Source organism: Astatotilapia calliptera, chromosome 6, assembly GCF_900246225.1.
Source record: "Astatotilapia calliptera chromosome 6, fAstCal1.2, whole genome shotgun sequence".
NCBI classification, from domain to species: Eukaryota; Metazoa; Chordata; class Actinopteri; order Cichliformes; family Cichlidae; genus Astatotilapia; species Astatotilapia calliptera.
The window spans coordinates 24,553,490-24,572,063 of NC_039307.1; the positions used below are offsets into that span (position 1 = coordinate 24,553,490).

At 41.1% G+C, this 18,574-nt stretch overlaps 1 protein-coding gene across 3 annotated transcripts in view; it reads left to right on the forward strand.

The window, feature by feature from the left end:
* cntln (centlein, centrosomal protein) overlaps positions 1–18,574 on the forward strand; it is a 92,980-nt gene that overhangs the window by 66,404 nt on the left and 8,002 nt on the right. For all 3 annotated transcript variants that reach the window (XM_026171264.1, XM_026171265.1, XM_026171266.1), the window contains 5 exons: positions 1,294–1,420; positions 1,704–1,841; positions 2,511–2,696; positions 8,457–8,654; positions 14,110–14,184. In XM_026171264.1, the coding sequence (XP_026027049.1) occupies positions 1,294–1,420; positions 1,704–1,841; positions 2,511–2,696; positions 8,457–8,654; positions 14,110–14,184 (724 nt within the window). The remainder of the gene's footprint in view (positions 1–1,293; positions 1,421–1,703; positions 1,842–2,510; positions 2,697–8,456; positions 8,655–14,109; positions 14,185–18,574) is intronic.

Consider the following 18,574-nt stretch of genomic DNA (forward strand, 5'->3'; position numbering starts at 1 on the left):
TTTTATCCTCTATTCTTTTTGGGGTGTAGAAGAAGAACATCTAAAATAAATGTTGTCGATCTAATTGCCATTAGCATTGGGGCAGAGGGAGCTGGTGGGGCTCTTATTGCTGCTCTCACTCTTTAAGTCAACACCAGACAGTCATCTGAAAGGTTCAATATGGGTTTTCTCATTAATGGCCAAATCCATGGGGTAACCAGCTAGCGCTACTCGCCCCCCCCCAACAAAGTCCCCAGGCTAGACTCCTCTCTCATTTAATTTAATGTCACTCCAATAGGACAAGCTCACATTTATTTAACCAGTCTGCCCTCAGGCACTCATCCACCTAGGGAGGCAGGGACATTTACTTACACGAAAGCATTTGCTCTTGCATTGCGTCATCTGTTTATTTAAAACACACAAGCCATGATGCATGTGGGAGCTAAGAGATCTACTACATCTTTGATATAGAAAAATACAGCAAAAACCATTTAATTAACTGCATCCTTATGATCTTTATTCTATTTGTTCCAATTCCCCAAGGTGCAGACAACCATGAAAATAGCTTTTATTTGCCTCTTATGAAAACAGAATAAAACATGCTAACGTACTGAGACCATTTAAACCGGGGTGTCGCTGCAGAATGTGGGAATATTAATCATGTCAGTATTGCAGGTTATTGAAATAGGAAGTGACAAGTCGCGTGTGTTTTGTTACAGTTAAGACGCTAACTGCTTACAGTACGTACACGCTACTTCTCTTTAGGGAAGTATCGCCGGCACAGCACACGAACAAACAACATTTCTTAGAGCGTATTCCCTTCATAATACGTCTTTCTCAAGCCAAGCTCCCCCCGGCCAATGTGTTTTTATATGATTGGTGCAACGCTGAGCTGAAAATAATAAACATTTAAGTGCTTGATTAGGCTTTCAAGTAGTGTCGCTGCTGATTCAAAATGCCGTTTGTCAAAGAGGACTCCCCTGTCACGCTTAGTGCGGCATTCCCTGCCAGAGCACTTGTTCTAATATATGCCAGTTAGAATTATATATGCATCCCTATTTCACCCCCCTCTCCACTTACCCAAGCAGCATGCCAGTGTATTTAGTTGTCATAATGAGCTGTCATGCCTGATGTACTGCACGGGGACACTGTGCCTGCCAGCTTTGCGTGTGTGTTCTTTGTATCTGTCTCCGTGCGTATGTGTGTCTGTGTTTGTCTGCGATGCAGAGGCTGTGCCTGTGTAGCTATCTGTGAAGAGTCATTTAGGCGTTATGCCATATGTTGGTATTTGCCTTCATTTGTGTATGTTTTTAGGCTGAGCCACACAGAGCGAGATGTGAACATGAAAAGGCAGCTGGTGGAGGACCTGAAGACACGACTCAAGTTCCTGCAGGAAATGGAGAAAAGTTACCGGGGACAGGTGGAGGAGCTAGAAAAGAAGGTGCTCATCACGGCTCATCATTGCATTATTTTGAGGCTCTTCAGCAGAGTGACAGGGGAAAAATGGGCATTGTCATACTCAGCATTTCCCATAGTCCAAAGATTTGTCTCCTGGAAGACTAACGGGAAAATATTTCAGTGCCGTTAAGTGTAGTTACAGAAAACATGGTTGCTAAGGTGATTTGAATGGAACTTTAGGTGAATATATGATGTGATTATCTCCTTTAAAAGAGAAATGCAGTTGCACTACGTCCTTGTTCAGCTTCTTTTTTTTTTTTAAACAGGTGAAGACTTTATCAGAGGAGGCCAGCAACAGAAAGGCCCTAATCGAATCCCTGAAGAGAAGGCTGAATGTGGCAACAACAGAGAAAAGCCAGTACGAGGCCTCCTGTGCAAAACTGAAAGAGGACTTGGAAAAAAAGGTTGGAAGCTGACACGCACTCAGTTTTCACAAAAATTGTGTTTTATGTAACATTTGCAAAGTTGGACTACAGTACAGTTCGGATAATCTTTTTTTTCCTAAGCAGCCCTGTAAACAATCACAGATGAATTCTCTTCAAAAGCAGGGTATAGAATATGATATTGGATCATGTTTTTAAGTTATGCAATTGTTAGTCAAAAGAAAAGTTTTAGAATTTGTGAAAATGCCACTTCTATCCACGTACATCATATCCAGCTATAAAGTTTAAGCCCTTTTCTTACATAACATCAAAAAAGGTTAATATTTTATGTTTTTACTTTAACAGCCTATTATCACTGGATTTCTGACAGTGAACGACATCACATTAAACATTAAAATTCAAAAGTGAAAAAACAGAGTTGGAGTTTATTGTCTTAGATGGCATTTATAGTTCTGGTAATATTAGATAGTCTTATTATATATTTAGTTGTGGTAATACCAACTTGAAAATCAGTAAGTCACAAGGAGACACCAAAGTCATAAATGTCAAAATCCTACACACAGGGGCTTGAAAGCAATTTCCACAAATGTCTCATAGACCAGTGTGGACTTTCTGCTTTTTTTTCCCCTATAACAAAAAAAGATTGTTTGCTTTCAGCTGACCACTTCTGCATGCTCTTTTTCTTCACAGGAACAGCGCATGCATGCCCTACAGGCTCGTGTGGGAGCTGGTGAACAGGCTTTGGCTGCACTGGAACAGACAGCCACTGAGCAAATGGAGGGGTTGACCCAGCAGAGCTCCCATGCCTTGGAAAGGGTTCAGAGGCAGCTAGGCCAGGCCTACTCCCAACTGGAGCAGCTACATTCTTTTATCAAGGTACTGTGTAAAAGAATAAGGGATTAAAACCCAAAAGTCCAGAGTTTGTATACTCAAAGCATCTTTCTCATCTTAAATCAGTAGCCTATGCTTTGGTGTGTTTGCAAGTTCTCTTTCTATAACTTGAATTGGAAAACTAGTGTTGCATTTTTATTTTTCAAAAGTTTAATTTTGAGGATATGGTACAAGGATCCATGTAAATTTTTAAAAGAACTGCATCAGTGTCGCCTCTTTGTTAAAACATAGACCCGCTGGAAGCAGATGACATGAGTGTGTGCCAAATGTTGATTGGTTGACCATTGTTGCCAGTATAGAGCAGGGAGCGGTGGCGGACATCAACGGGAGCAGAATAACTGTTTTAAAAACACAGCATGGAAAGCACAGAACGTGGCTGCAGTGGACACTTTTCATTGTTTTTAACACCTGACTTCACAGCTCTTCTCTGTTATGATTTTGATGTCTCTGTGGCTGGCTGGCGGACCAGCGACAGCACAAACAAGAGTGGCCCACAGACCCATTGTACCACATGTTTTGTACACAGCTTCCATCTGGCAACAGATGGTTTCTGCAGGCAGACATGCCTTCCCCGGGCTGCCAGCTGACAGTGATTGCACTACTGCTGGGCCATAAATTCCAATTCAAGGATCATCACCTGTATGCACAGCACCTGCAAAGGGGTCTCAACTGTGTCGCAATACTTACATTTTCTCAAAAATAAGGACTTAGGCAACAACATGAACAGAGGGGGCGATGTCTATGTCAAAACGACTGACTGAACAATTTCCCTGCATTAGTTAGGCAGAATCTCTATACAGGACAGGTCATCCACTTACTGAGCTTGGCTATTCATGTGACAAGATAACTATTTCGCATGTCTACCCTGGGATCCTATTTGATATTTAACACACTTTTCTAGTCTCTAGCACCTGCAGACTAACAAATGTTTTATGCTAGGCCAGTCATTAGCACTTCTGAGAAACAACAGAGAACAATATATCAACATAAACTGTTGATAACGTACAAATGAGTGTGCTGGATGCACACAAGGAGGAAAATATGATGGGGACCTTTTGCTTAAATATGACTAGCAAATGCATCATAATTACAAGAGAAGATTTGGTTATTAAAATCTCTTGATTATAAGAAAAGAATGAAGATAAATCTGAAGCCTTCCAGTTTTTTGCCCTTGTACATGCGTACAGTGAATAACACTGTATGCGAGTGGATTGAGTCACACTTTTATTTCTTCTGCACTGGCAACAGTCATGGCTGGGGGCATTGTGTTTTCTCAGTGTCTGTCCATCCCGCCCGTTCTCGTGAGCTCGATATATCTCTTCACTTTCACTTGGAATCGAGGATGAACCGATTACATGTTGGACGTCCAAGGTCGAGGTGTATGCAGCTGGAAAAATGTCTGCAATTATTACAGTAAACAGGATGAAGTTTCACACAGATGTTTGAAAGGATGAAAACATGACTTGATGACATTTATTATTCAAAGGTCAACGGTCACCTGCTTTCTGGAGAAACCGTTTTCTGGCCATTATTCAATTCAGTATTAACTCAGGAACAGAGGAGGAGATTGCATCAGTACACAAGTCTCGGTCAGATGCTAAATTGGTGACAATCTATGTATTTAGTTGGATTTTAAAACCTTCAACACAACAACTTAGCTGTTAATAGAACAGAATAGAATAATCCTTTAATTGTCCCACAAAGGGAAATTTGGGTGTAACAGCAGCAAGAAAGACACATATACAAACAAACAGTACACAAGACACAGAACAGATACATACACAATTTTTACATATTTACATCAAGGACAATGGTTACCAAAAACAGAGTACTGTACCCTTATTAAATTAAATAAAATGAAATTCAGATAAGAGGATGACATGTTAACATTAACAATAGATTAATGGTGTAGGAAGAAAATCCTTCAGCACTTATTTATATAGTAATATTTATTGATCCCAGATTCAAAGATTTCAGGGCAGAGTCTGGGATCTCCATGGACTACCCCTGGTGTAATGCTTTGCTTGTGGGGAAAGATGCTTATTGTTTGTATTCAGAAGAACACCTGTCAAGGATTCAACCCAAGAACTAACTAAAACTGGTGAGCTGATTAGCAGAGCATCGTGGTATAAAACTCATACTTGTTGAAAATAAAACAAGCCACTCGAGATAGTTGAGGTTTCTATTGGACCCCTCTCTGTTCAGTTATTCTGGGCATCTTCAGCTGGAAGAATACCCACAATACCCTGCTGGAATTGGAGACCCCACTTGGCCCACAAAGGCCTCGCAAAGTTCCAAGACCAGAAAGACCGTTAACACTACCTTACTTGGCCTGACATCACCACACCCAGCTCTCCATAAGTGTCAGAAGATGGATGAATAAAACTGGAACATTGCGTCAGTGCAGGCCACCACTCTAAGAATACTGCATGCCCACTGGGAACAGGCGCCATTGTCTTTGTCTAGACCTAATCCATCACCTTGAGGTGTGTTTCAGTGTTTGTGTCAGTCTATGTGTGTGTCTGCCAGAGACTGATAAAGACTACCCATCAGTTCTGTTCAGCTGACGCCTGTCTGTCAAAGGAAGAAAGGGCTTGCCAGAGATTGATAGAGGTGCAGTATTTTTGCACACACATAAATCTCGTGCAAGATTATTGCCACAGTTCAGTTGCAATTTTGTATCGTTTTTGTCCTTACAAGCAAGAAAAACAGAATTTTTAACTTTTTCTTCCCATTTTTGCAAACTGTGATTTCTTTTACGCAGCTAAGCCTTCATCCTTTCCTCTTGTGTAAATTTACTGCCTACACACACATACACATTCGTGTAGTGCAGAAGACCTGCCTGCATGCAAAGAGAAGTTGCATCACATGCAAACGCTTGCACATATAGATGTGCATAAAAACACAGTTCATGCTTGTGTTACTCGTCTCCTCCATTCCCATAACCCTGAGCTGTTGGGGCCATTGTGGTGTTGTTGAGGATTCACATCATTGTTTGTCTCCCCCTGGCTCTTGTGATCCCCTATAAGAACACCAAGCCCTTTGATTGGACTGCCTGACGTCCGGAGGAGATTTACTCTTGTCATGTATTGATCAGGACCGGAGGGCTGCACATGTGTGTGAGAGTGTGTGTGTGTGTGTATAGATGTGTCTGTTTGTGCCTTTATGAGCTTGTTTTTTTTTTTTGTTCTTTGTACCTGTGCGATTTGTGTGTGTCTGCGTGTGCCTGAGTGTGTGTGTGTGTGTGTGTGTGTGTGTGTGTGTGTGTGTGTGTGTGTGTGTGTGTGTGTGTGTGTGTATATTTCTTTATTGTGTGCCAGCAAACCCTTTTGGCCCCTGTGCACGCCCCAGGCTGTAAGCACTGCTCTTGAACTGCTAAACAGTGGCCCTGCATGTAGTGACTGCTCCACAATACACAAACACAGAGGAGTTTTTTCTCTTGCAGAGTACAAAAAGTACAATTTTTGGCCAGTCATCCCTACATCCCCTATTTTTTTTTTATATAGATGTGTGTTTTTTAATTACTTTAAAATGCTGTCAGGCTCAGACATGCAGGACATCAAAACTATTCATAACAAGAGATGTGAGAGCCACATATGACTTTCATATTCTGTGAAACAGACTTCCGCAACCTCATTCAGGCTCATAGGGTATGCAATAAACTGCTAAACAGCAGTTGCTATTATCAGTGGGTAGATGATCCAACAAAATTAGAGCATTTCTCCTCTTGCTCTGTTCTTTTTATTTATAAAGGGCCCATTGTGTGCTCATGTGTGTAAATGCTAATTCAGTGGTAGTTTATTATCAAAGAGGATATCTTTTAGCTGCTCATTTGATCCACATCTCCATGCCCTGATCCTCGTCCTGTCTAAATTGGCCCTCTGGCCATACTGTTTGTGGTACTCGCCAGGCTAAGACCTCTTAATAAACACACACACACACACACACACATTTTTCCATCTGTGTATTTCAAAAGCTTGTATGTGTGAACGCTTGCATTCGCCAGTCCCAGCCATCTCTCCCAGAGTCAAAATGAGTGATAAAGTCACCCCTTAATCTCCTTCTGGATGATTCCACACACAATATTTACGGCAATTGAATTTAACCCTTGACTAATGAGTGAATGTCTATTGGGCTGTAAATATAAGAATAGGATGTCCAACTGTTAGTTAATGAGCTGCATATTCCCTAAGGCTGAATAGAGCTAAGATGACCTAAATGAACTGAAGCTGGCTTCCTTAATAACTAGTGTTTATGTCTTCTGTTCATCATCTTGAATATTTATATCCATATGAAAGTAGAAGCAATTGTGACGGCACAGAGGTACAGGGGTTAACACGGTGTTGAGACCTGCGATGTACTGGCAGCCTATCCAGTATATCACAGAGCTACTCCGCCTCTCTCCGTGTGACAGCTGGGATAGGCTCCAGCCTCCGAGCGACCCTAAATTGGATAAGCAATTAAGAGGATGGATGGATGCTTGTGAAAATAATTCACTAATGCTGCATTTTGAAGTTTAATCAAGACTTTGTCACACTGTTTTCTAGAAGTGCAACTGGTGAATCTGTACTGACACCTCACACTTTCACTTTTTAACTTTTCCCCGAAACATTTAAACTTAATTTTTTTCATTTGAATGAATTTACTACATTATGATCTTCCTTAAAGACATTCCCTTTGTATTTCTGAATGTTCAGTGTTTTGCTAATAGACCAGAAGCATTATGTCAACTGCAAGCCTTTAACTACTCTCTCAGCAGTCTCCAGCAGGGACCACTTCTAGTTTTGTAAACTGCACCTGGTGCACCTGTGTAAAATGAAGACGGAAAAGTGGAGATTTTTTGCGCAATTCAGCGCTGCTCATGTGTGATTACCAGTGTTACTTTAAAGCCCTTGAGTGCTTTCTGTGTTTGTACTTAGGTTTGTGTCGGTGTACGTGCCCCGCGCTTCTTGTTTGCCTGCTTGTGTTTTCTGCCGTCCAAGAGGAAGTTGTACTTTGTGTTTCTTTTTTATTTTGTTTTGTGTACTGCAAGTTCTCCTGTCTCTAGCTTTCCCTCATCTGACCATCTATTCCAAGGTCAGCTTTTCAGCGGGCTTACAAGGGAATGATACAGAAGATTATTGCCTCGATCAATAAGCTCAAAATGAAGCAAAGGGGAGTTTACTTTATTGACTTTCTCGTGTACAGTGGCAGTTTTAACATTTAATTGTCTCTCTGTATTTAGAGCAAACTCCCATTTAGTGCCCGACAACTGTGCCATCGCAGGCCTTCCTCGTCTCGCTTGCCTTTCACTTGGGCACCATTTGAAACAGCCCTTCGTAGCTTAATTATTAACAGTGTTATGCTGCCCTGTTGTACTGTGAGACATTCAGAAAGCAAATAAATAAATGAATGGCTGTATTTTCAGTAGCTCCCTGTCTTTCTCTCTCTGATGCATGATTCTCTGTCTGTGGAGAATTTAGCAAAACTTGGGGTGCGTTTGATATCAAAGCTCTGTTCCCTCAGCTTTCAATCGACAGGGCAACAAACCCTCAGGTCCACATTCCTACAGGGAAGCGTGAGGCGAAACCGAAGAGAATCTGAGTGTGTCAAACTCAATATTCCTCCATAATGTACTAGGCCTCTCTGGCGCATGCTTGATCAATTTCATTTATTCATCTGCCAGGCAGAGCTATCCCTCTTGTTTTTCTACATCCATTTCATCATCCTCTTCTTTTTTTATTCCTTTTTCTCCTCCCCCTTCAGGCCCTGGCCAGTGAAATACTTTTAGACGTTCAAGAGGTCAAGCAGCAGTTGATGAAGAGGAGGAGGTTGAGGCAGGCCAACTCTGTGGCAGCAAAGGGCGGCCTCTCAGCCAAGTCTATGATCAAAGCCAAGTCCATTGCTGCCTCCATCCTCAATATGTCAGAGAATGATCTCGCAGACATAATGGAAACTGATCAGGTAAGCCCAGGAGACTGTGTTCACGATTATATACAAATTCTAAGTTAAAGAATTATATCAAGTTTAGGATTGATTAAGCCCAGGGCATTCAGCATACCTGTGATAGATTTTTTTTAATGCTGTAAAATTTTGAAACATCCTCAAAGTTTTTTTTGTTTCTGTGCATGTGCACCATGGATTGGCAAGGACAGTATGGCATTAATATTGGCTTTGGCTTTGGGTATCTTCTTTGTCAAGTAAAGCAAAATTAGTGTCAAAGAGCTACTTTGCTCTGTCTGCTGGGAACAGAAACTATAGATTGGCATCAGTCTGGAAAGAAGGAAAGAGGAGAGAAGTAGGTGCCATCTCATTTCATTTCATTGTCCAACAGTGTTTAACCTTCCTGGAAATGTCTGCTTGTGTCTGACCTCCTCTCATTGATGCGTAGATAGAGCAAGTAAGCAATCCTGGAGAACTTTAAAAAAAATGCACAGAGGCATGTCACTAATAAGTTGGGAAGTAACAGTGCCAAAGCGAAGACTCCATGTTTAAAGTGAGTGTTCAATCCAGGCAAGATCAAAAACCTGTCAACTCCTGCAGCACATATCAACTTGATATAAGATTTAATAATGGCACAAGCTGAGTGCGTACAACTTTTTACCCCTCCTTTCAGGTAAAAGCAGTCATTGAACAGAAAATTCCTTGTTATTGAGTGTTGTCGGTTTTCAGAAGTCTTCCAGACTCTTTTACAACTTGGTGGGCCATCGCTCCACCATAGATCACACCCAGCCATGTCATCAATTAGCAGCCCTATGTTACAATCAGCCTCACATCCCTGGGGACTTCCTCCCATCTATCACAAGATGAGAGAGGGCGCAGCAGACACTTACTCACACTTGAAACCAATTTTAGCCCTTTGCTGCACAGCTCCACCCAAGAGATGAAAGGGAACAGTTTCTCACTTGACAAACAGTCCCTTTCACCAAAGCTTTAACCTCTGTTGGTAAAATCACTCTTTTTCTCTTCACCACCTGTTTTCTTCCACTGCATTTTATTAGTGATGGTTTATTAGAATCTACTTGGTGCCTTAACACTGGTTTGTTTACCCCTTGTGTCTGTGTTTATTAAAGGATGTAAAAGGTTAAAACTTTTTTACTGTTAAAATTCAAAAGAAAGACTACAGTATAATGTAGTCTGTTGTTCACTTGGGATAGCAGGTACGGTTGCTGGAAAAAAGTTTGTGAACCCTTTCTGTTTAAATATGGCCCAAATAACCATCCAGTCTCATTCCCTTTTAACTCATAAAACTAGACAAAGACAGCCCCATTAAAGAGATGAAAAGAAACTATTAGACTCAGGAAAAAGGTGCCCAATATTATATTTGAAAAATTACACAGATCTCAGGAATTTGTAGGCTGTAATGATAATCGGGTGTTTCTATTTAAAGAACAGGGAGTTGTTGTTTATGTTTATCATGCTACAAAATGATCTTTAAATAGGGACATAAGAAATCCATAACCGGGCTGCCTTTGTGCAAATGAATTCAACACCACCAGGAGTGGTTGACCAACAAATCATTCCAAGAGGAAGCCTTGTAACAGTCTAGGAGGTCACAAAGGATCCCAGGGTAACTTCTAAGCAACTAAATGCCTCATTAGTTCAACATTGGTTCATAAAAGAGTTCATGAGTGTACCGCCAAGAGAACTCTAAACAGTAATGATGTGCATGACAGGGCTTCAAGGAAAAGGTAACCATTCTCAGTCTAAATATTTTGTTCGCCTGCCAGAAAGCTGGTTTCCCAATGTTTTCTAGAAAGATGAGGCCAAAATAGAAGTTATTTAAATGCGAATGATGTTCAGAGAGAAGAAAATGCAGAATTCCAATGTAACCTCTGAAATGTGGCGATTGTGGTTTGGACCTGCTTCACTGCATCTAGGCCAGGATGGCAGAACATCATTTATGGAGCGATGAGTTTTGAAATAAATCAGCAAATTTTAAAGGAAAATGTCAGGACATCTAAATCTCAAGAGAAAGTGGGTCATGCAGGAAGACAGCAGCCGCTCGGCACACAAGTCATCCCAGCAAAGAATAGCCAAAAAAGAATAAATATGATTTTTGGATTGAACATGTCAAAGTTCCGTCTTTTATTGAACAGAACCTCATGTAGAAAGTTCATTTGGGCAAACGTGAGCGAGGCAATGAGCAAAAGTTCCTCCAAGCTATTGTTCAAGAATGATCAGGATTTTTGTTTCTGTTTTTCCACTTCTTGGAAAATTGGACTCGGTTATACAGAAAATCAGAAACTAGCAAAGTGTTCACAAACCTTTTCCTTCAGCTGTAAGCAAAATATATGCAGAAGATTCCTAACAGCTTGTGGTTATTAAAAAAAATCACTCTATCTCATTATCCACAATCTGGACTCACTTATATATGTGACAAAGTACTGACTCATGATTTTTTCTTTAGCATTTTGTACAAGCAAATGTTTCATGTTATTTGTTTCTGAAATATGCCCCTCACTCAGTAAACTCTGAGCAGCGTGTCCACAATCTTTTTCGATTGTGAGTTACTCATTGAGCTTGAGGACTGACACGATGTTACTGTATCAGGATGTCCCAGCAGTGTTCAACAAGTCCAACACATAGCAAGTTTATTCATTTATTCATTTAGTTTTGCGATACCAGTGAGCTGAATGAGAGTTCAGGCTCTGTGGGATTGTTTTTACTTCTCTTTTTTTACTTTTAAATGAGAACGCTGCATTGCCAACAGTTACTTTCTTTTAGTTTGATGTCTCTTGTCAACAATATTTCTAGAAGTTTTCAGCTTTGGAGGGCACTAGTACTTGGTTTTGAAATCGATACATTTTTGAATTTCAAGTGTTTCAAATTGTTTAAGTGAATTATTCCTGGTTCTATTTACAATTTCAGGGGATTTGGGGAATAGATGGCCTTCTTGTAATGACCATCATCTTTTCCTATTCTTAGTCATTTTCTGTTCTCTAGAGAAATAATCTTTGTTCACTTGTTTCTGCCTTAAAATTGTCAGTGAGTGCATTCGTCACTGTATACACAAATGCGAGTTTTAACTCGGCTGTGCAAAGAAGACACATAAATAACGAAGATGGAGAAATGCTCAGTTCAGATGGACTAAGGTGAGCTGAAAAAAACTCTCAAAATCTAAATCTGAGCTAAAAACCGTCTGGCTTGTTATCACTACAAAAGCCAGCACCTTTGATTGTATGGGAGCACATTAGTGCCAATGGAATGGGGGGACTTGCACGTCTGCAAAGAACCCATTATTACTAAACATTATCTACAAGTTTTGGAGTGCATATAACTGCTCTTGAATGAAGACTTTGCATGTTTTCAATGAGAAAATGCCAATCTAGCCAGTGATAAACCTGTCACCCATACAAAGCATTTAGCTCATTATGTATCAAGGAATTCCCTGAGCTTTAAACATCAATTTTAAAATCAGCATATCAGCAAAATGTCTAGGTATTATTGTACTGATTCTGTTATATAATATGTAGGGCTTGAGTAACGTGCAAATCATACAGTTTATACAGCATCCCATCTTTAGGAATGTTGTTTTTCATTTATTAATTAATATCAATATTCACTTCTTTGCTTCTTTGCTACACATAATTAAATGAAACACACTTATTCCACGCATATTTACACACTGCTGTCATCCTCAACACTCTTACTGTCCACTATCCAGTTCATGTGTGCAACAGAGCCGCAGAAAGGCCCGAGCAGCTCCACGCTCCCTTGGCAACTTGTTGTGGAGTTAATGATCCAGATGTAATAAAGCTATAATTGCCAGGCCAGTTTGTTTTGCACCTGATATTGGATGGAGGGTCAGTGCTTTGTTATGTATTTATCAAGGGCCAGCAAGCGCCCACACATTTACACGCAAACACTTTCACACAGTGCATACATGCGTTTTACACACAGTGTTCACCTATGTTGTGAGATGTTTTAAGACAGCACTCACAAAAGGCTTTCTTTTTTTCTCAGTAATATAAACACACAAACACACACACTTGTTATGACCTTGCTTTCGATGTAGGTCTCTGTTTCCCAAGCATCATTCACTAATTAGGCAAAACAAGCACTATCACCAGAGACCTTATATAGGGTACCAAACAGCTGGGGATCAACAGGAAGAGATACAGACTTGCAGACTGTTGTCATACATCCTGTGGTATGTGAATGCTCCCAGCCATCATGTCAAGGTTAGTGGGATAAAGTGTGCAGTGAAATGAAACATGTCCAGTACTAAAATATATCCTTCCAGTGCTTCCAGTAAGACAAAAACAAGGCAAGCTGCTTTGTTAAAGGAAAGCCTTGATTATCGTGAATACATAATTAAACAAAGGGCCAGCAAATACAACAGTGAAAACATCCTTTAATATACAGATAGATTTTCTGTTATCTTCCATGGTTCAGGATTTTTGTATTTATTTGTCTAAATTTAGAGGATATTTGTAATTTAATTGTCTATAGCAATGATGTCAAATGTAAGACCCAGGGGCCTTAATTGGCCCAGCCTCCTTGATGGCTTTGGAAAATATAGAGGACATACATTTTTTTAGATTTTCCTGTTGATAAAGACCTCTCCCATAGCCCTTCATACTACACCAAAGTAGTTAAGTAATAAATAAAAAAATACATGATTTAAAAAGTATAAATACAGAAAAGCAGCCAGCTAGCAGAACTTCTGTAATTTGACACATTTATCAAGTAGAAAAACTGAAAAACGATTGAAATTGCATGGATTCCCTTTAGTCTTTGTATAATGTAATGTGCTTTATTAGTACACAGTACATAAAGCTGAATTTATGAAAGCTTTATTTAATTAATACTGTAATTACATTGAAAGAAGAAGTAAAAAGTGGACACATAGAATTAAGATAACTCCAACTCACATGAAACGGTTTTGTACCTGTTAGAGCCATTGTGTCACTGCAGGGACGTTTTCAAACCCACACACATACGCACTCAGACTTTTCTCCTCCTGCTCTTCCTCTTGTATCCCTGCGAGCCAACACAAGTCGCGTCACATCTTGTCCAGTGCCACTTTGGATTTGAAGTGAAGAGGAAGCATAGGTAGCTCAGGAGTACGTGCTCATGGCCATGTAGTTCCGTTTCACCATGTTCATTAGCACTGCCACTCTCTTAGGTCTTTACACATGAGTAGTATGCAGAGGCATTCTGGGATACCTTGCAATAGTCTCCACAATGCTTCTTAAAGGTCCTAACTGGTGCAACTGGTGCTACATTTCTGTCCTTTGGCAACAAATGTGTTTCTTTGTAGAAACATTATACCTCAATAATGTCTGACGTGACATTTTATACAAAATGTAAATATTCCTACAATTTAATGAAGGTTGTCGCTCAACACTTTTGATTCCTTGTCCTATGATCTCTAAAAGAAAACACTGCTGAGAATCTCCTTTTGTGTTTACAGGGGACGGCAGATTGCTCAGAGTATCCCAGAGATCAGCAGTGGCTGGCCCATGTAAACCACATTCTCCAGCAGAAGGTCAGTCTCACCTACTTGCAGTAATGATCACATAACTTGTTCCTGCTTAGGCAGTGCAATAGTCACAAAATAATATATTTTTGTTTTAATGTGCAAAAACACAAACGCTTGCTTTAGTCCCACTAAGATTTTAATTACCAGTCACACTTTAATCTGTTTACTTTATATAAGTAATTCGTGGTTACTGCACAGTTACTACTGTGTTCGAATAAGTCATTACCTGCAGTCCAGGCAGGCCTATTTTCAGTATTGGTTGCACAGGGAATTAAAAAGACATTGCAGAAATGTACTTGCTAATATGGTCTAACATAACAAACAAGTGCATGATTTATTTCAACAGAAAGGCAATTATGTATTTTCCCAACCAAAGCAAGTTTGTTTTCCAGCCAGCTATCAATCCATTTCCTTAACCCCTTATCTAATTCATGATCACTAAGGGGCTGTATCCCAGCTGACACTGGGCAACAGGTAGTACTAGTAGTAATTATTTAGTTATTATTTGCAAGAGCTTGTTTTATCAGTGGGGTTAGGTTAACTAGTGATTCAAAATTGCGCATAGGTGTGAATGTGAGTGTGAATGGGTGTGTGTGTGCGTTGGCAGTGTGATAAATTGGTGGCCTGTCCAGATGTACCCTCCCCCTCGTCCTATGGTGGTTCCAGCCCCCCGCCACCCTGAATTGGATGGCTGGCTGGATGGACTGTGTCTCCATGTTCATGAGTTTCATGGATGGATCGGATTGGATGAGATAACAGAGAACCTAAAAAAAAAACATGCATTCATGCTGTAAGTTGCTGTTGACCTACAGTAAGTTGAGCTTTCTTTGCCATACTGAAGCAGGAAATTCTATCAAATATATGTAATATCTGGTCCTAGCTTACTTTGTTACTATGTAGTTGTTTGGGATAAATCAGCAGCAGCAGCAGTGAGAGGAAAAGGAAACAACAAATGCTCGTTTAAAGACACCCAAAGAGTGAGCAGGATGATTTCGCTGTAAAAATTCCTCTCTTCCAAACATCACAGATGTTCTGTTTAGAATTTTTGAGTTTTGATAAAAACTTAGGGTATTTTTTTAAACATGTAATATGTTCACTGTGTAAGAGATTCAAAGAGTTTCATTTCAGTGCATTTGTGCGTCATAGATGTTGCTTCATTTTTGTATGTTTTTAATAAAAGCTGTGTCAGATAATTAGAGATATCCAGGCCCTCAGGTGTGTCCAAACCTTTGGCTGGCACTGTATATGTTTTTGAACAATGAAGAAATCTATTTATTTATTGACTAAGGCATTTTATTTATTTATCTATGATTAAGTGGATGTTTTGGTGTCTACGTTACAGTTTGGTTTAGCCAAATGTGGCTTTGTTACTTGTCAGTCTTCAATGCTTGAAAAACAAAAATTGGCCACCAAATACAGTAAGTGGAGGATTTTTTTCCCACCCCAACGATCCTGCTCAGCCTCTGAAAAAAAAAGACAATAATGCAAAAGATAAACAAAGAAAAGCAACTAGATTGTGGCTGTGTTGGAGTCTTTGTGTGCACACAGCCAGTCATCTGTGAGTGCTCTGCTGGAGCTTTGCTCGAGTGCTGTCAACGTCTGCTCGCTGTGATATGTGTATGATTGAGAGTGTCGAGTATGTGTGTGTGTCTTGTCTGTGTTCTTGTCAGCGGCTGCCGCAGGCACTCATGCGTCGCCTCCGCACCACGACACACACCAGACACTGTTCTCTTGTTCCCCAGATCTTCTTCTGACCTTTCCACCTTCCTCTCCCCCTCCCACACTAACACACACACAACACTCTACTGAATCCATGTTTTTCCCTTCTAGCTGGACAGCTCTCAGTCCCTGCTCTCTCTCTCTGCCATCCTCCACTGTCCCGCATTCTTCACTCTCTCTCTCTCTCTCTCTCTCTCTCTCTCTCTGGCTCAGACCCCGAGGCAGCTTGTTAGTGGGGAACTAAATATTGATTTGGCGGGCCTGTCGATGCCGGGAGAATGAGCTAGTGTCCACCAGAGACCTCGGCACCGGCAGCCTGCTATCGACGTTTTCCGTGGGCAGAACAGGGATGGTGGGGGGGGGCTGGAGTTGGTGTGCAGAGTGGAGGAGGAGAAAAGCGGAGTATGACAAGGCTGAGACTCGCCCCCAGGTCCCTGTGGGGACCACTGGGACCACCGCAGTCATCCCCCTTCACTGAAACAGACTTTTTCTATCCCCTTTCAAGTCCATCTTGTTCTGTTTTTTTTTTTTTTTGGGTTTTTTTGCTGTTTGTTTATTTTATTTTTCTTCTCGGCTCGATCATGCAGTTTCTTCTCGCTGTCTGGTTTTTAAAAGCGTATTGTCATATTAAGTGGACACCAGGCTCTGTCTTTGCCTTTCTCTTTCATATTTCTATATTTTTTGGGGCAGCTGGTGGGACATCTTGCATGCCAAAAGATCAGGTTTTTTCATAAGCTTAATTTATGTGTTTAAGACCGCTGTGATATCGGACCTACACTAAGTGAAAGCTGCTGCAGAGAAGCCAACATTTTCTAGTGAGTGCATACACTTCAAGAACTCCAGTAAAGTACCCGCTTGGTTTTTCGACTCTCTGTCATAGCTTATGAAAGGCTCACCAAGCAGAACATCTGTGAAGTGGAATGGCCTGGGCTGTCACCCTGTCTGTGACACTAATAACACACTCCCCTAATAGCGATATGATCTTACCCGGAGCAGTACTCATACACACTTCCTCGAATAAAAAGACACAGAGACAGAAATAGACCCAGTGAAAGGAAAGATGAGAGAGATCCATGTCCTTAACTGGCTGGCTGTCACCAGAAGAGGATGAGGATATGTCCATCTGTGTGTGTGTGTGTGTGTGTGTGTGTGTGTGTGTGTGTGTGTGTGTGTGTGTGTGTGTGTGTGTGTGTGTGTCTGTGTGTGTGTGTGTGTGTGTGTGTGTGTGTGTACCACACTCACGACAGCCTCATCTTGTCACTGTCAGTGCTTAATGGAGCTGCCAGTGGGACAGCACTTTATTATCTCAGTGGCCCTGTCAATGGCAAACCCATCACTCATTCTGTGTGTGTGTGTGTGTGTGTGTGTGTGTGTGTGTGTGTGTGTGTGTGTGTGTGTGTGTGTGTGTGTGTGTGTGTGTGTGTGTGTGTGTGGATACGACGATAGGTACCTATGTGTGCGTCTTTGTCTGTGTGTGGGCCATTGTTTACAATCACTGTCATGCACTGCCACATGTCAACGTAACAAGAAAGAGAGGTGTTGGCAGTACGCTAACAAACTCTGTGTTGCAGACCTGATGATATGTGATGGTGTATGTGTTGAGGTAACTGCTCCCTTCATGCCATAGAAGTGCCATAGATTTCCGGAGCCCCCTCACCCCTGCCCCACATGTCCACTCAAAACAAAATGAAACATTGCGTTCATTTTCTCGTCTCTCACCTCCACTGGTGAGTTAATGAAATCAAACCCTGCGCCTCTCAGTAGAGAGCCACCGTAAGCGGCGCTCCATAGCCAGAATCAAGGGACGATGCTGTCTAATAATCATGAGCAGGCCAGGGGGTGTGCTATATGGCTCCACCTCAACCTACCATGAATAAGGCCAGCGGTGAAGATGGAGTGTCCATGTGGGCCATGGGGTCCAGGTACCGACCCGGGGAAGCATTGATTTAATTGCCTTTGGTTTATTTGTGGAGTCCTAATTATTGACTGGAGGTAGAATTTAATGGACCAAGTCTTTATGAAGACAGGGAAATGACTGCCTTCTGCTGCTGGCCAATAATGAACAGGAGCAGCATGTGCATGCAAGCGTGTGCACATGCACGCAAGCACACACGTTCCCTCCAGATCATTTTTCAGACTCATTTTGTATACACACACACCTATCTGAAGCCTCATGACAGCATAATAACATTTAAAAAGTCATTGACTCTGTTGATTTCTTTATGAGAGGACAGTGGTTTGGTTTACTGGTATGGGGTGGCGCTGAGGGCCTGCTAATATTTACCTCACAATCACACCCAAGGGAGACGTACAAGCATCACTTCTTATCAGCCTCCGAGCTATAACAAGCAGGTGAACATTACATTAAGACAGTGGTAGAGACAAGCCAGACCAATCAGGACTGGACTTGTTATAAAACATCAAAGGCGTTTATGGGTGGTCTCTAAGGCTGAAATAATTCCTGTAATTTCAAACCTGTATCAAACTTTCGGGAGGGTTTCCTGTAGCCCATTTCTACAGTGGTAAATAGCATTAAATAGCACTTTTTTCATGTCACTTCTTATAAAGGCTTCACACTATATTGGTATTTCTATGAGGTGTTACATCATTAACCCTTGGTTTTAAAAATATCTATGGCTCTGTTTCCATGCACTCTGAAACTTTTCTGTTGTTGGTG